General features: G+C 32.0%; 1 protein-coding gene across 1 annotated transcript in view; it reads left to right on the forward strand.

Annotated features, from left to right (window-relative positions):
- LOC119832028 (thrombospondin type-1 domain-containing protein 4-like) overlaps positions 1–25562 on the forward strand; it is a 95230-nt gene that overhangs the window by 37852 nt on the left and 31816 nt on the right. Inside the window, exons 3-7 of the mRNA XM_038355612.1 lie at positions 4945–5008; positions 7050–7189; positions 14728–14854; positions 15613–15715; positions 16317–16447. Coding sequence (XP_038211540.1) covers positions 4945–5008; positions 7050–7189; positions 14728–14854; positions 15613–15715; positions 16317–16447 — 565 coding nt within the window. The remainder of the gene's footprint in view (positions 1–4944; positions 5009–7049; positions 7190–14727; positions 14855–15612; positions 15716–16316; positions 16448–25562) is intronic.

Below are 25562 nucleotides of genomic sequence, written 5' to 3' on the forward strand. Positions count from 1 at the left end.
TGACAGATTCGAAATTCAAATGTAATATTTTTTTATAATTAAGTGTAACAGTATTTATGGCCAGACTAAGTATACATCGTATCTTTGAACTTGACCAAGACCTCATTTAAGGGTTAAGTTCACTAACCAGAGGTTAATATAACTACGAATTTAGTGAATAATTAATAAATCATTTCATAGATACGTTTTTAGACATAAAAAGGTATAAGTGTTATTTTTCAATACTCATTTAACATATATTTTTATACGCAGGCGCAGCTAGTGCCCCGCGGTTTCAACCGCGTAACTACGGACGGGGTATGGATCCCGTAGGAATATCGGGATAAAAAGTTGTCTATATATTATTTCAGTTGTCCAGCTATCTACGTACTAAATTTCATTGCAATCCGTTCAGTAGTTTATGCCTGAAAGAGTAACAAGCACACACACGTCCTTACAAACTTACGCATTTAAAATATTAGTAGGATGGGATAGTATAAGATTTATACATATTTTTATCTTTGTGCATTATTAATGCTGGTATAAATCAAGGAAACTTATAATATTATTTATAAAGGATTTTTCATATATCTAATGTATGTTTACAAAGAAATGACATTGACAAGAATAATTATTATCATTATACAATTACGCGGTCCCACTTTATCCAATCAAGTGCTCTACTAATTCCAGAAATAATTATAATAAATCGATATTTTCCTCAACTAAACGAATACAAGATAAATTTTGCCTAAGGGAGTAATTTGTGTGACATGTTTAATTCCATGGCAATAAATTTGAGTCTATCATACCAATCCCATTCCGACTATGTTTACACATGTCTGTATAGTGTATATACAATCTTAACAACATCTTCCATGTTCGAATCTTTTCATCGCAAATCCATAAGTTAAATTAGTCTTGTCTTTCATTAGCTTTCAATATGGACCCGTGATCTCATTTCGGCGCAGAAGCTGATTTATCGGCAGATTACACTGTCGACGTAGGGTTGCCACCCAGTTTGTTATTGAAACATCCGTTGATCGTCCGTTATTTCCTTTACATTGAATAGTGCCCATTTATAATTAGCTGGATAGAAAAGTACTTTAAAATATGTATGTTTACCTTAATTTATTTCTTTTCACAATTTTAGTAAAAGTATTAAACGCGTAAACATACTATATACAGTGTATTTATTGTACAAAAATAAATAAACATTGTCAATCATATTTCAGTTGTTTCTTTTTTGTATCAAAGAGAAGGCAGCCCTATACCAAAGTGACGCAAGCGTCCACCAACCCGTGACTGCTCCACTCCTTGATGCTGTATACCTAACATGCCCTATTTTTACACATGTCAATACTGAAAAACGATGTCGTAAATGATTCACAATGAGAGCAATGTCATTACTATCCGTGATTGAGACGTTGCTACAGCATCGATTGGTATTTTTTAATTGATTTATGGGTATTCATTATATTCTATCGTCATATGCACTGTTGAGTAATCACAATTTGCTGTGTGAAGTAACTTGCTTCTATTAGTTGTGGTTAGATGTTTATCTTTGTGTACTAACCAGCGGTTAAAGGACGGACGGAAAGGACGAGAAAAAGTAATTCTTATTGGTATTTTTGTCAAAATAACAACATATTGTTTAAAATTTTTATAAATTTAATTCAAAAAGTTCCTGGCATAAATAAACATAACAAAGTTAACATATGGCGATCCATCAAAAGCACCCGTCACATTAAACATTATGTGTCTTGGAATGGATAAATTTGTAATCTGTGTAAAAAAATTTGTTTACAGTACATTTAAGAAATATAAATGAGCTCTAACCTAAAACTCTGCATTTTCATATTTAATTTACTTTCAAAGCATATTTTCTTTAAGGTATTTCTGATTATAATCATAACGCAATTCCCGGTACCTACGGAACTCACAGAATGCGAGTAGTATCGTACTTATTTTTAACAGCGACGTGTGTGTTTTATAAAACATGTTTTTTATATCGAATTTAATGGTAAATCGACGCCAATCTAACGTGCGTATTAGGTGTTAAATGATATACTACTATTATAATTCATCACGTTTCAATACGAGGGCACTTAGTAATTTATAAGCGTTAGCCCTTTCCGATTATACTTCTCGTTATGTATTCAAAGCGCCATCTATCGGCAATATAAAGAACACGAACGATTGTGACGGAAATTATAAATGACTATCAAATGGTAGCTGAATTTTGCTAAAAGGGATTTTACAGTTATTTATGAGGGCGTGTTATGTTATGGAAGTATTTCAAAAAAAAATTTATCTTCACTGGTATAATTTATGAAGTATATATACTTTTTAAGGTTCCCTGATGGTAAGCGATGACTAACACCCATGAACATTTGAAGAACTAAACACTACAAATGCTTGAATATAATTTAATAATAAATACATTTATTCAATAACATAATATATTATAATAAAACATGATTACTATAATTCGCTTGAATACGAAATCAATAAATAATAATTTTCAATAATTTAAGTCTTAACAGTATTATAGATACATAAAATATATTATTATCGATCCATATTTCAGATTTCTTGTCGAATTCATAAAATTGCTTCATCTTCATATCATCTTGAACTGGTTTCTCCAGAGTAGGTAACGTAAAGACCTCCTTGGTGTAGTCGAAAATTTAATTTCCACCCGAATCTAACATTTGATATGCATATGCATATCTAATACTAATTAACTATCTTTCTGAACCACCGTAAACTCAGCGAAGTCAATTCGTTTCGTCTTCTTCTACGAATACCAACTTTCTTGCTCGAAGTCCGACAGTTCGCCTTACTGCACGTTTCCTTGGTGTGGATTTCACCACAACTTCTGGTGGTAATGATGATGAAGAGGATGTAGATGATGATGATGATGATGGTTTTCCCTCGGGAGAAAACTCTAAATTTGGTGACGGCATCTTCACACTCGTAAGGCAAATAGGTGTAGAGGTTTTGGGTCGGCTCATTCTAGATAACTTCCTCTTCTTAGACACAGAATTGTATTTTTCAATGCGATCACCGAGCAGGTCACAAATTTGAGACAAACTCATTTCCATTTTTAAAAAGAAAGTGATATAGGAATGTGTACGAATCAAAAGAACGATGGTAACTGATGATGATTGTGAAATAATATTGTCTTAAATACTATCTAAACTAATTAAGTGTGTGTACTAGCATTTTATTAATTACTTTTCTAATTATTTCATAAACAAATTAATTAACGACGAATGAAAGTCAATAATTGATTTCAGGATAATTGAATTAGCCATTAACTAATGATCGTCATAACAACCGTGTGAGTGAGATTTTAGTAGCGTTACCAGAGTTTGTCGCTTCAATAACACGATCTTGTTGATTTTATTTTGTTGTGCATAAAATTTACTGTGTATATTTTTAATAATAAGTAAGATTGTTTATGACCAGCGATAAGCGACAGAGAATTTGTTATTGTTCTCTTTTTTAAAAGGATTGTAAGCAACATTACCTAACTGCGTTTAATGTGCTACATAGTAACCAAGATAGAACATGTGTAGTTTCAAAGTGAAATATTACAAATGCCTACAAAGAATCATATAACTATTATAAAGCAGTGTCATGAACCAATCTTTTTAGTGCATATTCATTAATTCTCTTATGACAAGTCTAAATTGAACACGTTAACTAACGAAATTTCGAAAGAACCTAATAATTTTTACAATAAACTCCTCTATTTATAATAAACTTTCAAGAGCACGGCTATCTATTCTTAGACTTCACAACGGTTCACGCTATCGCCTCAGCATATGCTTATGAGCCCTGGCAAAGATAAGGAATAAATCGTGACCACCGTCTTCATAAATCATCTCTCGCTTCCTATTGTTAGTGTAGATTCTCTAAACAGGTGGGCCTGCATTTATGTGCTAATCTGATTCAAAAACCTACAAGCACCGTTTATCTCATTTTAATACAACATTTATAGACAGAACATGAAATTTAGCGGAAACAATTTTAATATCTTGATTTATTGCTTGGAATAAAATGGTTTGCGTATGCTGGTCTAGCTTAATTTTAATAAGCATTCTATAATTAAATTTGTGTATGTTCCTTTATAAAACTAATATTTTAAGGGCTTTGTAAAAGATATTAATTAACACGTGTGTGTAATAAATTCTCTTCTGTTAATGGATACTTATGCTAAGTACCTTTTATATTAAATTACAATTATTTGAATACCACATGGGAATAATGGTCTAAAATAGCATTATGTCGGAAGTAAGGATTTAGGTCTGTCCGAGCCAGATGGAGCTAATCGATGTACGGGATATCTCATATCCTTGTCATTATAAGATCCTGGATCTAATTAGTGATTGAAACCAGGAAATGCACGTGTTTATCTAGATATTGTACAGAGCAGGATAATGGGATGAGTGTGTTTTGAACGTTGTTGTAAAAGGAAATAATTGGATATATCGAGGGCTTTAATTTTTTTTTTAATTTGTTGTTCAATCTAAAATAATCAAAAATTATGATTTTTTGCAGATTCAAGTTAGGTATATATTCATCAAATATCTATTTTTTTAATCGGAATGGAATGAAACGCAGGTAACTCCGAAAAAAATATCAATCATAGGTAGTAGATGATATCTGAAGTTTAGTTGCATCACCGGATAAAAATAAAAATATGAAAGCAATAGATATACAACGTTATTTGTCCCGGTACCTCAAATTCATGATTGGATTCGATTTCTATTAAAATGAAAACGTACCATACCCATATACACAGACAGACGTAATGTAGGACTAATAACTAAATAAACAATTGCATAAGTGAAATCAAGCTGAATAAATAAGATAAATTTGCGCTGTGTGACTTATCGGAAACATGTATGTTTGTTCAAAGGATAGCCGTAAGCTGATGGAATTTTGTTGTTACAGGTTCATCGCTTTTGCCGCCCCGCTCACTAATGCTGAAAATGCAAGCACACAAGTTGGATTACCGGTATGTAAATCTTACTTTTATAATTATAATTTTTGCTATCCTTAAATTTTTCGATGTACAAAAAAGAGTCTCTAAATTTAAGTTGGTTTTAAATTACTGATTGTATTTATTTTCGAAAGTATAACTCTTTGAACCAAATTCCTTTCTATGTTTAAATATTGTTAGCTAAATTTTTATGTTCCTTTTTTAAATCAACTAACAACAATGAATTAAATCGTAATGGAGTTTACCAATTTTATGTAAATGTTATGACATTTATATTAAACATTCCATAATATGAAGATTACAATATCTTGTACTTTAATACTAATGACTATAACAAGATAAACAAAGCATATTAAATGTACAAAATAAAAATGACTGTAAGTTTCTCAATTTACAACAAAACTGATATTATGCATCGAAATGCGATATTAAATTAATATTATATCGCCGTTTGAATTTACACAAGAAGGCCAATAGTTTGACAGGTATCGAGTACCACATCCGATTTTGTGAATGACGTCGTTGGAAATTGATCAGTGTATCATTTATTAAATGAATTAATCTAATATTATTCAATATCAGTGGCTTTTTGAATATATTACAGTAATATGATTGGAAGGCATGTTTGTCTTTAGCAGAAATGGTAATTACATTTAGTAGTTAAAGTTTGTTAAAAGCTACCTATAACAAGCTCTGGATGATGTAAGTTCATCTTATTTTTTATAATATCAGGTGTGAATGATGAATATCCTATCGCTACATTAGATTATCTAATATGATTTTTGTTGGGATCCTATGTTTCAAATATCTATTATCTATAGATTACTGCTATTAAACATTCAAATGGAGTAACGAGTAGTGATAAAACTAAGCATAATTTTAATTTGAAATTTACATTACTGATACATTCTGAACATAATCAAGACACATGACCTTAGAATGAATGATGTAAACATCAATTTGTTAGATCATTGTACCTTCTTTTGTATTTAATTTTACTCGGAAATGAATCTCCAGCATGTCGTGGGCTAGCTTTTTATATTATAATTTAACTCTGTCGTGATTATAGTACGTGAGGGGAGGTGAAGGTGAAATGGCAATGACTTATTAACTAGTGAATTCAAATGTTATTTAATTTCGAATGTGGAAATGCTGTATAATAAAAAATAATAGAGATAAAATATATCATAATAAAGAAAAAAAATGTACATAAAAAAAGAATTGTTAAGCTGAGTATATTTAAAAGTATAAAATATAGATTTTAAAATAATAAAGACTTTGAAAGCTTCTCAGTTTTTATTGGGTCTGTGGGTGAGTGATTTATTCGGTCTGGAACGAGTGAACCGATTTTATAAATATGAATGATTTATCTGTTTGCAAAACTCCGTAAATGCTTCAAGCGTACGAATTTAAAACATAATTTATGGATATTACAAGTGTTTGCCCTTTCGGCTTCTGTCGGCATCTGTTGCTTAATGTCACATGTTCGATTTGCTAAGCGGTATGCTTTGCTTACGTCAATGACCTATCAATATTTCCAATCAATACAAATGGGTTGGTCGACCGTACTACAATGTTGATGTGATCTTAATTAATAAAAAAGGGATTTTTGAAAGAATGTTCTATAATACAGATATATCAGGGAAGAACTGATCGCTTTTAAGGATCTATTTAAAAGGAAAACTAACTGAACGTAGTTTTGAAAAGATCACTAGAATTCTAATTCTGTTAAGAAACATCTTGTTAAATAGTCATAGTGCTTAAAGGAAAAATCAAGTTAAAATGTTATAATAAATATCATACATATAATTATTTTCTTGCTTAAATTTTATTCTGTTTGCATTATTAGAACTAAGTTCCAAGAAGAACTGAACACTTCCGTAGTAGTTTTTCTTTCTCTAACAAGTTTTAATTGTCTTTTGGTTATGACTGAAGTTGGAAGCTGGAACTAATTTGAAAGCAGTAAAGTTCAGACAGTTCTCGCAACAGCTTAAAAGCTGTAGCTAAAGATCTCATAATTGCATGATGTTAAAACAATTTTTGTATGGAATTTCAGCACGAAAGCGAAATATCGCGAACGAATCTAACGAATATGTACGCGTGGAGCTCCTGGGGCACGTGGAGCGCTTGCTCGAAGACTTGCGGCGGCGGAGTGGCCGTGCAGGAGCGGCAGTGTCTCCCACGGGATCCTACCAGGTACATAATATACTATGAACTCTTGAGCAAAACCTGCTCAAACTTATACAGGAATGTTTAACTAGTAAATCACTACATAGTGCAAAGTCGTTTTCCATGTCTGCGTGTATGTATGCTTAGATTTTTAAAACTACACAACGGATGATGATGCTGTTTTTCTAAAGATAGAGTGATTCAAGAGGAAGGTTTATATGCATAATACCATCTATTAGACTGCTCCGAATTTAACGCGTGTGAAGCCGCGGGCAGAGGCTAGTAAAATAATAAACGCCAAAAGCTGTGTACTGGATGGTAAAATATTTGTCAATCTTTTTCGCAAAAAAGACTTATGATCTGTGTACAAAATGTGATGTTTTAATAAAATTACAGTATGTCATATATAATTAATCAATGAATCCAAATTTATACATTACTAGCAGGTCGGGCAAACGTTGTTCTGCCTTACTCTTTATCATTTAATCGTATGAAAAAATAGATGTTGACCGATTCTATTCTCAGACCTACCCAATAGGTACACAAAATTTCATGAGAATCGGTCCAACTTTAAAATATTAATGTAGGTCTATCGGAATTTATACATTTAGGAGTGATTTAAATTCGCATCATAATGGTTCCTCCCACGGAATGTAACACAGCTAATGCTACTCTCTATCCTTCTATTTACAGACACAAAAGTCATATTATAAAACCGCTCTGTTTAGGTGTGTAAAAAGGACAAACACTTTCGAAAGCATAGATATGTTAGATAGAGAATACGTATAAGATAGGGTTGTATTCAGAAAGGGTCCCTAAAATAGGTTCGCGCAGATAGGTACGAAACCACGCACCATTATTGATAGATTTGTTTTGAATTAAGACGGCAAACCCGTAATAATATTTACTTAATAACAATAAGAGCAAAAGTTGTTTCTATAAAACTTAAAACTATAAACAAAAGCGAATAATCCACGAAGTGATAAATTTAGCTATTACCATAATGACATATAAAGACTTTTTCTTACTTACTTTTTTTGTTCTTTATTTTTTTTTTTTAATTGTAGAAATATTATGAGCTATTTTTAAGCAATAACAAACAATTTATTTATACAGTTTATTACTTAAACAACATTATTACATAAGAAAAAGAACAAATGAATCAAAACTTGAGGAAGATTAATGAAAAGACATGTTTGTTTTTAGAGATCCGTGACTATAATACCAGCTTGGATTCGTGCAGCGAAGTCATTAGTGCTACAAATTTTTATATAGAACTTTAACAATATAAATATGATACAATTTATTTTGACGTAAACATTGAAATGTATGTATGTATAAAACTTTATTTGCACAAACTTAAACAGAAACAACAAGTGAAACATAAAGCAAAAACGGCATCGTTTGCACAAGAGGCGGCCTTGATGCTAAATAGCAATCTCCGCCAAGCAACCTGGTAGGAAAGGAAATGTACAAAATGCTGAGCAAAAATGCTTACATTATACATAATTTGTCTTTTTATTCTGAATGATCGGAATGCATTTTCTTTATATTATTAAATAATAGCTGCGCCAGTAGGAATATCAGGATAATAAGTTGCCTATATGTTATTCCAGTCCAGCTGTCTACGTACCAAACGTCCAGCTGCAATCGGTTCAGTAGTTTTTGCGAGAAAGAAAGAAACTTTCGCATTTATAATATTAGTAGGAATGCTAAGTGTTATTTTAATAAATTTGCAACTACTACAGTTCAGAGGCAAGTAACGACCTATAGCAAAGTAATAATTATCAAGATTATTACCATTATTCATTTAAGTATATTTCTTATTGATCATTTAGCTATCCAAGTAAATATTTTTTTAAATAATACGGAACTCCTGCTATGTGTCTGTCGCCTCATACTGTGGTCATACTAGGTTTTTTTTATAAGAGCGGTACCATGATTGTTTCATTAATGGACCCAATACAAGCTATTTAGATACGATACGATATCGTGTGTTGTTTTACGGTTTTAGCGATGTTCTCTATCGGCTCGTTAATATAATTTATCAGCAAGATCAAATTTGAGACGACAATTGGTCGTATGTGTGAGTGCGGTACATTTTAATTGAACGTAGATATGAGAAAAAGAAATTAACATACTCATACAATGAACTACATCGTTTAGTTTCGAATATTTTGTTTATTCATCATCAGTTTTTCATCTTTCATAGTCTTCTATATTTTCTTTTCTACTTTGTTGTATACACTTTTATTTCGTGTAAAATGACTAGCTTCCGACTTTGGCTTCGCTTGAACGGTCAAAGGAAAGTCCTATAGGAACGAGATGTTTCACTTTACTTAACTCTTACTATATATTACTTAATACTTTAACTCTTTAGTTTCTACACACAAAATCACGTAATAAAATCGTTCCATTGTGACGTGAAAGAAAGACAATTAAACAACCAAACCAGTAAAGGCTTTGCATTTCTAACAGTGTAAGTAGATATTAATTTATGTATTACTAGCTGCGCCCCGCGGTTTCACCCGCGTAAGTCCGTATCCCGTAGGAATATCGGGATAAAATTGCCTATATGTTATTCCAGTTGTCCAGCTGTCTACGTACCAAATTTCGTTGCAATCGGTTCAGTAGTTTTTGCGTGAAAGAGCAACAAACACACACACATCCTTACAAACTTTCGCATTTATAATATTAGTAGGATTAGTAGGATGTGTATAGCTTCATTACTCGTACTAATATATTACAATGAAATACCAGATAAGCGATAGATTCTCTCATCGAACGATTTCGTCGCGTGGTGCGCAAGCGCACCATAGATCATAGATCACAATGATATCTAATGATACGCCGCTAGATCGATAAAAGGATCTTTGCCCACCGCGGGAGAGCCTTCCACGCTATTGACCATTGAATAACTGTGAAATCTCGATAGTATGTCACTATTTTAACATAATGTATTAATCGAGGTAACTAGAAATATTCGACCTTCATACATACGTAATATAAAATAAAATTATACATGATTTAAGAAATAAAGTCTCAAAAATTTTTGTAAATTACAAACTTATCAGTATTAATATAAATTATACATTACAAATAATTTTCTCTTTATATTTTTGGCATAAAAATTAATTAAAAAGCTGCTCGCATACACGTTATTACTTATTTAAAGTTCATTGCTCATCACTCGCACACTAAAAACTGTACTCACGGAATAGGATCGAGTTACAATAGTAACAATTTAGCCAACGGGATCACAGCGTGAGGGGCCACGTCGCGCCTTTGTAGTCGAGACATCATAATTTACCTCTTTCATGTCCTTACACTGGGTAAAAAAGCTTGCGAGCGAAGCACAAATAAGGTACAAATCCTATTCACACGATAGAAAGAAACTAGCTAGAATGTCGAAAGTTTATTGAAACGTTAATATAGGTAGGTACCAAATTATGAAGATTGTAATTTCAATGTAAAAGTGTTGCTCTTTAACGTGAGAGGGAGAAAAATCCTTCGATTTAAATGGAACGTTTCAGTGCGATGAAAGACTTAGCTATTGTTAAAAAATTCTTATATTTAAAAGCTTGTTGTGCGCCGCGGTTGGAACAGTATTTAAAAAGCGTGACGTGATAGAGTCCTTCTCGATTATATTTCTAGCACAAAAATAATACATTTTAAGCAATTCAAATTATTTATTCAATCCGAAACGCTTCCTGAGATTAGTTTTATAGTATTATTGTTGATTTATAAAGATATTTAGAGATGCGAAATAGCAGTGTTTTAAGTTGATATATACTCTCATATTTCCAAAACCTTTTTTAAGGTAAATTTCGTTACATTAAGGTTTTGTGGGAATCCACTTACGTTTTTTTATAATATTATTTATTTTTCATTTATATTTTTTGTTTAGGACAAGGAGATATTGTGAAGAAAATAATTGTGGGAATCCATTGGCTTTTGAGATACATTGTTTAACTAGTTCTCTTTTCGTCTATGGATTTATAATATAACTGCACCTTGATTAATGACGTCCATAATTAAATAAAATAATATTATTCATTATATTTATGAGTTCAAAACCTTAGGCGCCTCCAATTTTCTATCTTAAATTTCTTGAAAAAGATGCCGAATTATTCATAAAGTGAACTGGGCTAGTTTGATACGAACTTTAGTAATGGCCACTTTTCTTTCTCCATATAAACACTTGAAACCACTTAGCTGGCAACATTTTGCGTTAAATTGGGACTCATGTGCTTGTCGTTTCTGCTATCGTTGCTCTTACGTCCATTTCACAAACGTTGTTTGAATATTATCATCTTGACACACTTTTCGTTATAAATATTAAATAACATGATACATAGCTGTTTTGAGGCGCTTTGCTTTGGCATGTCTAAATGTTTGAGAAGATTAACGGGAGCATACATAGTTTTATATTTATCCTAGAAGCCTTTCTCATCAGTCATCAACAACAACAAATGAAAATAAAGCAGAAGCTTTGTAGAAGCAGTTATTATTATTATTATAATTACGTCATTGTTAAATAGCTTAACCAAGATATAGTGAATCGTGACAAAGTCAGTATACAGTGTCTAGTTAAGCGAATATCACATTGTAGGATACCAAATGTGTATTAATATTCCGTTGGATGAATAATTGTCATTTAAGATACAGATGTCGCTTTTCGTAACTTGTCAAAACTTGTTTAGCTATCGAATCCAATAAAAAGTCGAATCACTAAAACGGTGCGCATTCGTACCGATTGTACCTTGGTGTTCAAACGTTGTTTATTCAATGTTCGACCCAACTACCCTCACTTTGCTAATAGTCTTTGTGACTGCGATTTGTTATCAACGGACTATATCAATTAGGCAATTGTGTAGAATTGCTGTACATTCTTATTACGTCAAACTAATATGCAACACACCCCCCTTTTTAATTTCTTACCACTTACGTATTATAGAAATATGAAGAGATTCACGGTAATACACCTAAATAGCATTGCTAAGATTTATTTCCTCTACTTTACAATATATTCGACAACAAGATTTGTACTATAACTTCGTGGATAATAAACCAATGTCAAACAATAATCAAAGACCATTTGACGTACTAACATTTATAATAAAGCGATGTTCGTTTGTAAAACATAAGTACCGCTCTTCAAACTCCAAGCTCACGCCGCCTTATTGATGAGGATAAACTTTCACATTTCCCACGAATCTATAACTGAATGAAACATAACATTTACTGAATTTTAGATGCGGACCTCTATATGTATATACGTAATATCTGCTTTGATTAAATATTCGAATGCCTTTTATAGATGAACCTATTTAATATAAACATTATAAATGATAATTATATACCATAAAGTTTTCTCCATTTGTGGTGCTAATATATGGTTTTATTATATACTTAACATATTAGAAAATATATTCGGGATTCGCACAACGCCTAGCCTCTTCAAATTTTTTCTATTCTTTAAAAATTTCCATTTATGAAGCATTTCAACACTATAGTATTATAAACTAAAAATTTAATACAAAATTTATACTTTCATAGCTTTAAAAACATCAACCTCAACCTTTGTCTTATGCTATACACGAACTAATAAAGCTTGTTTTTTATACCTTCTAAAAAAATTAGCATAACACGCATATTCTGTAAATTACCATTGTCCTATATCATTACATAAAAGTGAAACAACCGTAGCCAATGTTCAAAATTGTGGCATCATCCCATTCGCTTTCCAGTACCCACTTATCCGAGTGGTTCCAAATATTTCATTAGAGCCATTTCGGCAAGACCCGCTGACCCCCGCCCTCCAACATACAAAATTAAGGTAATATTGAACAAGTACAAGGCACAAGCTACATCGAACTGTGATTGACGCACAATAATTTGAAGACCTTTTGCTAATGCATGATGCTTATCTCTTTGTTTGCACCGGTTTAAGAATTCTGTGTGAATGTTTGTTTGGGCCATTAGTGGTAACGCTGAGTCAGCGTGTATCGTTTTGAGCAATGGACGTGCGTCGTGTTAACAAGCATCGCATAGCTTGATTGTGGACTGACGAGACATAATTATTGTTTGTTGTTTATAAGATTTTTATACAACGACTTTTAAAGATTCTTTCTCCAAGCTGTTGCGACAAACACAAATTAGTTTGTATTTAAGGATAAAACGATGGTAATATGTAAATAGAAGCGACTTTCCTCAAAAATATACGTAAATAGTTCTGTTGGTAAATGTTGACATACTATAAAGATCTAAATCTATTTAACCGAGCGTTTTAGTAGCGGAACAAAATGTTTCCTATGCGATTTAACGATTATTTAAACAGAATACATGCGTCACAAAAGCTATAAAATTAACAACAGAGCGGTTCGTGCACATCGATATTTTTGTAACCAAGCAGCTAATTGCGATTTAATAATTGGAGGATTTAAATAAATTAAGCGTTAACGAATAACTTTAAGAGGTTTTCTTTGAATATAATATATTGACTCTTGTATTTGAATCGCTATAAAATTACTTGTACATATTATACAAGTAACGACTACAGAGAATAATATGTCCTGTTGCTGACAGAAAGAGTTTGTCCCTCTAACTTTCCATTAATTAATTAAAAATATTTTAAAAATGATTTTACTACTATTAAATTGAATGTTAAATGCCTGTTTCTGCAAAATTTAAATATATAAAATTGTCGTATCCGGGGTACGTTTGTTAACGAAACTCATCCGAAACGGACTGGACCTGAGAATTGACCAAATCTATTTTTCACACCCCGAAATGAGAGCTGTAACGTTTGGCAGCTGGTAGCAGTATTTTACAACCATTGATATTAATGGAATATAGTCTGAGTCTAGGATAGGTTTTTTTCTTACATTCAAAAACAACCGATCACTATCACAAATACATTGATAGCAATTATAAATAAATGAAATCAAATTCCTTACTAATTGCATGGACGTAGGTTATTAGAATCCTATGTGATACATACACATGTTTTATAAGTAATTGTTTTAGCCCATGCTTCGGTTTCACCACAACGGGGCGCCACAGTAGGTACTATTGTTTCGTTTGTAATTAATATTATAGTTGCATCAGAAGAAGCGCATTATTACCTACCACTTGATGATAGTGTAGATTCCTTTTGTTTTAATTTCAATACAATTGATTTCAGTTCCGATTGGAGGTTGCGTAATCGATATATTTTTTTATCGATTGGCACATAACGTGGAATTAAAATAAAACAGTGTATTAATATTATTATGATAATTTGTTTACAATTTCGTACATCTAATAATTCCTTTAATTTTAGTTACGTCACAATACACTTAGCTATATTTAAATTTTTCCCACGAGTATTTTTTCTCGTCTTCGTCTTTTCTTGCAATTAATGATTAAATAATGATTCATAAGTGATAATACAAATTATTCATAATCCACAGTCAATCCCACTTTGAAGTATTATCGTTGGTTAATTTATTGTCTACTATAGTTTCGGTTTATTTTGTTGAATAGGCAATTATTATAATTTATGACTGTTCTATTCTATTCAGATGGCGCCGCAGTAGGAAAAGAAGGAAGCTGGTTCGGAGTACAGACAGACTGAGAAGATCCCGAGATGCAGTCAACGTGCCCGACTGTCCCGGTTTGGCAAGACGATATCATGAATGTAACACAGCGGTATGTATTTATTTATTATTTTAACAATTTTATTATTCATAAACGAAAATGAGAAAAAAAATTGTTATAAATAATGTACAGTGGGGGCAGCCTAATCACCTTTAGAGTGATCTCTTTCGGGCAACGGAAAAATATAAAACGTTCACAGGAAGACAGAAAACGTTTATTGTGTATTAAAATGTGTATTATAAAATACAATATTATAAGAAACGTGTATGTTATGTGTTTCTTTTTTTAGAGACTTAATAATTATTAACTCACTTTGACGGTTTGGTTTACACGTTTGAGTAATTGTTTTGATTTTTCGTGTCAAACCTTAATAACAAAAGTATAAAAATTTAATTCATCGAGACACTAATTACATAATATGTCCACTACCAACGTTTTTAGCGTTTATGGACAGTGTTACATCAAAGGGGCTACTGAAAATCAGCGCTGCGCATTACGCGTGGCACACGCTGAGTAGTTACCCTTTTTATCACCACACCGTTTAGTCATAAGTTCACTTTTTAATTTTAATTTTAATTTTACTGTGTCTAAAAAATGTGGTGGTGTTAAATAAACATTATTTCTTTCTTTCTTTCTTCTTTCAAAATATACCACTTGTTTACTTGAACTGCCAAGGGAAAGTTCAAACTAAAATTAAATGTTTCAGTATCATAATATTATGAAGATATTCACAAGAATGTGTGCATACTACACACTCTTGTATATATAAGAAGTAGCAATGTTAATCAGATATGAGTATCTGTCCCCAGCCATGTCCCGGGCCAGTGCGCGATTCTCGGACTGAGCAATGCTCCGTGTACGACCGCAGGCCTTTCCGTGGAAGATTCTACACCTGGGTGCCGTACGTTGATGGTAATTATCCTTTCTTTTGCCTTCGGTTCTATTATTTCTGGTTAACGATAACTGATTTTAGTAGCTTTAGAAACACTACTCCTTACACTGTACTGAAAAAGTAAAAAGACTTAGGGAGGTTTGTCGAAAATGTCACATATACTTCTGATCGAATTAAGGTATAAAAGTAAATTGACGTAAAAATTTACATATTTACACCTACCTATATCTAACTTTCGTAACGTAGCTAAGTTTATCCCCCTTATTTATCTAGTTGCATATATATGGAATAGCCACGCCTTACAATTATTTCTTTCAAAATAAATGTAAACCGAATTTATTATTGGTCTATCACCCTATCAGATTTTATCAAAATCTGCTCAGCTGTTTTAACGTGAACAGACAAACGATAATAATACACAGTCTGCTGATTAAAGTATAGAAAACAATGCGTCGGGAGAAAAAAATATGATTTGTAAAACGCATTAAAAATCCGCAAAAAAATTTCTTAATCTCTAAACGATTCTCTAAATAAAAAAAAAAACAGAAATATTCGAAACCACACTACATTCCTAAATACCCATACACTGGATACATTATATAAATTTATATTAATTGGCAGGTAACGCGCCTTGTACACTGAACTGCCGACCTCGAGGACAGCAGTTTTATGCGTCGCTTGCGTTGGTAGCTGATGGGACGCCATGCACAAAACCTGGCTTCCGGGCTATATGTGTGCAGGGGTCGTGTAAGGTAAGTCAGTTTTTGTATGAATAAAATGGATTAGAACATTCTACGAGAGAATTTAGGGGAATATCTTTGGCATTTAGATATATGTTGATCTTTTTTTTTATATGCATCTAGCCTTCCTCCGGCGGCATTGCCCACTTAGTCATAGAAAACATAGACCAGGGGTTTTCCTCACAATGTCCCTAATTTCCGGGATAAAACTTTCCTGTGTCCGTCTCCTGGATCTAAGCTACCTCTGTACAAATTTTCAGCCAAATCGCTTATTCCGTTCTTGAGTTATAAACAGTGTAACTAACACCACTTTCTTTTATGAAAATAGATGACTTATTATAAGCACCTGCTTATGATAAGTTTCATTCGTTTAATATGCGTAATTATCCGTATATAAAAGTATTACGACTTTTATATTGTAATACTTAAATGTTGATAACTACTATCGCTCTATAAATTGCATTTATGTTTGTGCTGTGTCATTATATAGTCTGATCTAGCACAAATGTGTATATCAAGATCTGAATATGACTTTATTCAAATAAAAAAGTAAATTATGATCTACTAGCGATCCTATAAAAGGAATTATGGTGGAAGCGACATCTAGTGTGCAGTAGCTAGTACTAGTATAGAAGATAGTGATTATTTTTAATGTTTGCGATATTCTACAGAACATCATCAAAACTAGATTATAGATTATAGTTTTCAGTATCAATATTTTTCGGATAAAATAAAAAAAGATTGTCGTTTGATATGGCCACAATTGCTACAGAGTTTGAAATAAGAAATACAGTAAACTGTAAAAGCATTGTCCCATGTATGATAGGCTTCGAAGCATAATAATTAATTCCCAACATGTACTAAAGATTTTATAAATACTTTGTGTCATCGATATGGCAACAAAATGAAGTACCAGTTTATGACATGTCAATAAAATAAACAAGTCCATAGAAGTTGCGAGATTGAAACTCTCGGTTTCATATAATTTCTGAAACAAAACAAAACTGATGATTTCTTTTTTAATCGGTCCGGTAATTACTGCGATAAGCGCATTCAAACGAGCAAACAGACTCTTCAGATTTATGCTATTAGCACAGATGTATAGGAATCTGAAAGAAAATTAGGAAGAAAATTATTGTAAGAATATAGTATATAATTATAATAATACAGTATATCATTAAGAATTAGATGTAGGTATCTCATACTAGCTGCTCCCCGCGGTTTCACGCGCGTAAGTCCTTTATGCTATATGCTATTTCAGTTGTCCAGCTGTCTACGTACCAAATTTCATTGCAATCAGTGCAGCAGTTTTTGCGTGAAACAGCAAAAAACATACACACATCCTTACAAACTTTCGCATTTATCATATTAGTAGGATAGGAGTTACAGGAAAATTTAATCGTAGTTAAAGACCCATACCACTCATTTCTTATATGTAAATAAAATCAGATAAACGCATCTAACACCATCTCTTAAAAATCTTTTACTACTGCATTTCCCTATCTCATATCAAATGTAAATTTGCAAAAGCCTGCAAATTCTTCACATTTTATAGCTCAATAAAGTACGTATATTCTCACGAATAATCCACTGCTAATAGATCAACTTTCAAACAGGAAAATGTCTATTAAAACACCGTAATTTGTTCTACTCCAAGCTTGTAGTAAGACCACGTCGACTTTCGAGGCGCCTACCATTTACTGCAGCTAATGCATAATTATTCAAGATATAATTAATTAAGAAATGATTGCCATAACAGTGTATAAGGGATAAATGCTTTATTTAAACAGTGGCAATGTATAATACAATTGTAAAAAGTTTTCTATCATCAATTCAAATATTAGGTTTAACAACACATAAACATTATTATTTTCTCTCCTTTGGTCTTATTTTCTGGCATACACGAGACAGTTTTTTAATATTGGACTCAACCACAGAATTATGCAATTTTAGGATATTTCTTCATCAAACGAAAAATATTCCACAACACTTAAATGACACGATGGCGTGTGGTTACATACGTACATACAGAATACTAGCTGCGCCCCGCGGTTTCACCCGCGTAAGTCTGTATCCCGTAAGATTGTCGGGATAAAAAGTTGCTTACGTATTGTTCAAATATCTACATATCAAATTTCATAGCAATCGGTTCAGTAGTTTTTGCATGAAAGAGTAACAAACATAGACACAGCCTTGAAAACTTTCGCATTTATAATATTAGTAGGACTAGTAGGATATACGTATAGAAGTTTGCTATTTTTAAATACTAAATAAACACACTTAACACACGTTCTTACTAATATACTGTAGATAATACACGTAGTAATTATTTAGTAATCTTTGATAATACTTCGCATATAGCTACGCATTGTATTCATTAAAACAAGACACTATTTTATAAAAATAATGATACAATTTCTCTAATCATAACATCAAATAAAAATTAAAATATTTTAATAAATAATGAAACTATAAGCAGACAAACGTAGGTAAGTGTCCATAACCCGTATCCGATAATGCATGGCTGGGGGCACGCGCGTTAACTGAGAACTGTTCACATAGCATGGCTACAAACAGCGCGAATATGTATAACTAAAAACATATAATATAACTAATAATAAAATAATTACGTTTTCTCTTACTCATTATCTCTTAAAATCGAACGGAAACGGTGAGCGATAGAATTAGAATGAAGAATAGAATTAGATGTGAAGCTTTGGAACGATTTACCAGCTACGGTGTTCCCGACATTGGGGCCTTCAAGAAAAGAGCATATATGTCCCTGAAAGGCCGGCAAAGCACTTGTAACATCTCTAGTGTTGCAAGTGTTTATGGGCAGTGGTGACCATTTAACATCAGGTGGCCCACCTGCTCCTTTGCTTGCCCTGCCATAAAAAAAAAAGAAAAATAGAAGAAAAACTTAAGATTTATTTTATATTCTTGTCTTCGTTCTGACAATGAAGTTTATTAGCACCTTCGCTACTTTTTAACCTAAACTTTCCATCTTACATGTTAACAGAGCGAGCCAAAAAATATCTGCATACACACATACATCCATTCACATACATGTATAGTTCTGTATCATACTCATCGTCATACTAAAAAGAAGATTAAAATATCGAAGAAATATCGTGTACGAAAATAGCGCAAGTAATTAATAAGGGTAGTAAGGTTTCCATATCTGGAAAATCTTACCTAAATAAACTTAATAAATGCAAATCAGTAAGAGGTGCAATAAAAATACTCCATACAAAATATAATTCCATTGAAAATCTTCGTGGCCAAGCAATAATAGCCTACAGCGCTGATCCATCACTTGTCCTCGACTAGAGAATTGTTAATGCTATCTTCAATTTCTTTAAAATTTCCGTATGTTGCAGTGTATGGATTTATCTAATAAATGAGGAATTTATTTACATTCTACGAGTACCTTGCCAATATAATACTAGCCCGAAGAAATATCTATTTATTTTCCAGAAACTTCATTTGAAAACTTATTTTATTTATCTCCGCGATGAGGATTTAATGTAATAGGTATTTCATAAAAATGACACTTGTAGCTTGGCTATATAACGCACGTTTCTTTCTATAAGTTCTGCAGTTCACATTTCACATGTAGGTATACACCAATATTTAAAGGTTTTGGCAATTGAATTATATCGGCTACTAGTCTTTCTACCCAGCACGGCACTTGGCATACATATATTTGTCAAATTATTTACAAGACTGCTTATAAAAAATATTTGCGAAAATGAAGAAATTTTTGCACATATTGTAATATATTTCAAATTCTTAAATAAATCACAATGCACTAAGAAAATAGTAGACACAAAGACTGTAATATAAATACCACAATAATATGTAATTGCAAAATACGTTTCCAATTTAATAAATATTATTTAGTCATTATAATAAACATTGTAGATTAAGTTTCCAGAACAGACATTGCCAGATGTAAATTGCGTAAATACGTTGCAAGTCACCAATTTTCAGAAAAGCCAAAATCAGAGACCCATACATTCGATATCCGTTCTCGGAAATCAAAAAGCATTTTCCCCAGCCGCAGTTCAACGAAAACTGGTTACGGGATTTCGACGGCAATTGCTAGCAATTTTCAACGATAACTGTCAAACGATACCAATACAGGGTCCCGTTATAGCCCCAGGGCTTCGAATCGCTAACGAAATATATTTAATAACATTTGTATCTTGATATATAGGTGTTGATATTATTTATAGTGTTATTCACAATTTGCTTCCGATCTTTAATTACTGTGTGCTCGACTGTAAATTACTACCTATGGACATTAAAACTTATTGGCTATAAATTTAAGTAATGACAACAAACTATTCTCAAAGTATAACAAATAAGCAATGTTTATGATCACCGCTTTATTATGAAGTAATTTCATTTTACGATATTAACAATGGTCATCGGATAGCTGTTTTATTTTTGTTTAAGAATTTATACCTGTGTGTTATTCACATATAAAAGTGACATTTGACGTTTGGGTTGTGTTCGAAATCTCCTATATATCCACCTATTTTACGAGTTAAATTCTGCCATTCTTTTAACATGACAATAATTACGATGATAAACTGTCAAATATAAAAATTTTCAAAGTTACTTTACTTTAAATAACAGACTTAGCATCTAATGACTACATCATAAACAGCATAAAACCGCATGCCTACGCATTTCTCTACAATATAACATTAACTTAAATCATATAATAAAGATTACGAAAGAAAGCAACCAGATGGGCTAATCACACCCCAGTATGATGTAAAAGGAAGTCGAATAAGCAGTAATACTAATGAATTTATATGGAATTGTAGATCGGGCATAATGACATCTTTGGTATCGGGACGACAAATTAATTGCTCTGTAATGACAAGTCGGCATTCCGACTGAGCACCACTTGGCTGCTTCTAATGGAACCCACGAGGCATTTATATATTAATACTTGGAGTGAAAACATCCTAGCTATTTGACGGGATGTGAGATTTAACATAGATGTCTGAAATTGTGATATTTATGTTTATACATGTTAAACCTATAACACATACTTTCCTTTATCTAAAAACAATAAATAATAATATAGCTATATTCGTATCTATCTGCTACACTCAATATAAAAAGATGTCAAAATATAAATAACTAGCTGCGCCCTGCGGTTTCACCGCAATATCGGGACAAAATGTCGCCTATGTGTTATTCCAGTTGTCCAGCTATCTACGTACCATATTTCATTGCAATCGGTTCAGTAGTTTTTGCGTGAAAGAGCAACAAACACACACACATCGTTACAAACTTTCGCATTTATAATATTAGCAGGATTTAAAGTGCTAAATTTTAGTATGAAGATGTTTATATGTATGTTTGCAGCTCCCTATGTATGTATATCATTCCGTGAATTGATAATATTAATTAACTTTCACTATAATGTTAAATAGACATATCTATAACTGATTTGTTTAGAAACTGGTATGTGGAACCGACACGAATCAATTCATCAAACACGTCAATAAGATTATTGATTTATATCCGAAGCAGTATATTATATTTTAATATAATACAATATTATTTATTTGCTATGTGGAAATGGTTCATAACTTCACATTTTTCAGTAATTTGTATTGACAGTTTGGAAGTCTCTACGTCTGTTTCTTAAACGTAGTGACTTCCAAATATTCCGTAAGTTTCTACGCGTTCCATACCTTCTATACATCCATTCATCGTGGGAAATTTGTACCTAAATATAAAGTAAATTAGCCTCAGATAATTAATTTATTGAGTAGATCCGTCAATATCACTATTGCTAACTAACTTATAACACTATTTTTAAAATATTAAATAAATGTCATCGAAATAACGAAAACCTTATTATCATAAAGTTATTTACGATAAAAATGGAAACAAAATGTATCATCATTAACAATAAGTAAGAAATTCACTAACGCATGAGAGTAAAGTTTGATATTTTCTCGTGTTTGATTTTACGCGAGTATTATACATTTAGAAATTAAACATAGATAGACTTTTTAACTGATTTTAAACGCGATTTATTCATTATTTTTTAACCCTATCACTAAAAAAATAAATTATAAAGTAAAATTTGGCACCAGTGCAGTGCAGTGTCATGGTGTTCAGTGCAGTGTTATTAAGAGTTACAGTACCTAACTACGATCTACAGGGTGTTTTGTATAAAATTTATAAAATTGTTTAATGTATTTAACAAATGTTTGGTATAGTTATATACCAGGAACGTTTTTATGTATGTACGTTGTTAAATTTCTGGTTGTATAAACGTCTCCACCCAGTATAATATAATCAAGTACAAATGAATATTACGATATACAACATACCAATAAAGTTCTACCTTTACTCCAATTATGATTTCATTGCATATCGCATAAAATCTCCATCATCCTTAACCTATATTTCTCTCTATAAACAAAGAAACGTGACGATCCTACAACCGTTTCGCTTAGAATGCTACTCATTGCTGTTTCTACTAAAACTGCACCGTTAATTCACAGATGGACAACGGTAAAACGTCTCAGACTTATCATCCTGCATAATAAATACTGCTACTGGAGAATGAATAGTTTTAATTTTATATGAAGTTTATCTTTACCTTCTGCACTTACCTACTGTATGCTTAACAGTTATTCTACTGATATTTTCATACTGTGTATTTACAATAGCTATGTATCTAATTCCCATGTTTGTGTAGTGGTTCCTAGAATTGTTTTATAGTGCAGATTAGATTGACGCAACTTCAATGGGTAGCGTAAAAAGAATGATTTTCACTAACTAGTTTTATGGACTTAAAAGAAAATCAAATCGAAAATATTGTTTTACATTGTGGTGAGATATACTAGATAGTTATATTATTCACTAGCGGTCCGCCCCGGCTTCGCCCGTGGTACATATAAAGCCTTTAGCCTTCCTCAATAAATGGGCTATCTAACATTGAAAATTTCCAGTAGTTCTTGAGATTAGTTCGTTCAAACAAACAAACTCTTCCCCTTTATAATATTTATTAAAATATAGATCAAGATTAAAATATTAAAAATTAATAGATGATGACTATTGATATTATATGGTGTTATTTAACTACTTACTAGCTGTGACCCGCGGTTGAAACCGCGTAAGTCCGTATCCCGTAGGAATATCGGTATAAAAAGTGCCTATGTGTTATTTCAGTTATCCAGCTATCTACGAAGCAAATTTCATTGCAATCGGTTCAGTAGTTTTTGCGGGAAAGAGTAACAGACGCACACATACATATGCATCCATCCTCACAAACTTTATAGTATTATTATTCGCCAATAGATGTCAGGAAGAGTCATAATAAATTGGGACTACTCAAACGCCTCCTATTTGTTAAAAAAAACACGAATAAAACGCGAATATGACATTTTCTAAAAAAGATTCCTAACTAGATCGATTTATCGCCCCCGAAACCCCCTATATACTAAATTTCATGAAAATCGTTATACAAGAATTGCTCGTTTAAAGATATAAGATTAGTATTTTTGCTACTCGGTTACATGTCTTTGTTATTATTTAATTAACGGCCCATGCATAATTATCCAATCTATGAAACATTAATTAAACAATGCACCAGAATAAAACGTTATCAAAACAGCAATCAAGTGGCGTAAATTAGTTTTGTTCCAACCCCGTATTTATATGCGCACGAACACAAATCGTGAGTGTTCCATCAGACTAATTGGTGAATTACCGACTTGACGCGGGCTTGATCTTGCAGTTCATTAAATTAATATAAAACTTTTCTTACACAAATTCCTTCCTTAATGAGTCTCAATGTTTATTTTTATATTCAGCGAACAAGCGAGTATAAAAAGTTTGTTAAATTTCGAGTTATTCAAGAGCACTTAGGGTAAACTTATTTAAAATTAAGCTGTATTTTCATGAATGTTTGAAGCATTTTTCCGTGTTTATTTATTTTTATTCCATTGAAAGATTTATGATAATAATTCTGCTTTCTTTAATCTCTTACAGAATTGTATGACTGATTTCACATTCAAGTAAATCTTACCGTAACATTTTCTGTTAGGGAAATAAAAATAAATATTACTTCAAATATCACCCGTGCTACACTGAAATTTGTAAAGATTACAACATTTGTCTCCATAAAATTTCGATATCACAGTTCACATTCACCGGACAATGCTATAAAATTCACTCAATATTAGAAGCAAAAGTACTTCCATAAAAAAGATCAATATCTCGTTAAAAGGATGATAGACCACATAATGGTCCTGTTATATCGATGAAAAACGTTAACATGCATCCAATAATCTTTGTATAATAGCAGTTTTTATACTTTAAACACGATAAATGGGTACAACGAGTCTAGGCCGAGTCAAACTTGAATAGCTTCGTAGTTACAGACATAACTCCTGTCGCCTACAGGAGTTATGTCTGTCCATAATATATCGCTTGATTGTGATTTCAAAGTAAAAACGAGAAATATAAATGTTTAGTTATGTATCGAAAATCTTTTCTATTGGAAAATTCTTAACATTACGATACAAAACCAAATTAAAATTATTATGATCTAACTACGTCACCAGAACTACAATTTCTTGTTTGTTTTACTAGCTTACAAACAAAGGAAGATATAGAGGACCCTAGGATTTTTTCAGCACACTTCCCATTCACGGGGGATTTTCGTGACAAAAACCACCTTTCGAAACAAACTTTCTCGGGTCACTAACTATTCTCATACCAAATTTCTTTCGAATCGGTTCCATAGTTTAGGCGTGAAGAAGAGACAAACAGAGAGAGCTACTTGCACATCACTACATAGTATAAAACAAAGTCGCTTTCTCTGTCCCTATGTCCTTATATATACTCAAATCTTTAAAACTACGCAACGGATTTTGATGCGGTTTTGGTTTTTTTTAATAGATACAGTGATTCAAGAGGATGATTTATATGTATAATAACATCTATTAACTACTCCGAATTTACGCGTGCGAAGTCGCGGGCAAAAGCTAGTTAAAATATATAATATAGTTATTAGTTTATATTTAAATAAGTAATAATGTAGTAGTTTTCTTATGTTCAATTTATTGGCAATATGAATTTA

This window comes from Zerene cesonia, chromosome 14 (genome assembly GCF_012273895.1).
Source record: "Zerene cesonia ecotype Mississippi chromosome 14, Zerene_cesonia_1.1, whole genome shotgun sequence".
Lineage (NCBI taxonomy): Eukaryota > Metazoa > Arthropoda > Insecta > Lepidoptera > Pieridae > Zerene > Zerene cesonia.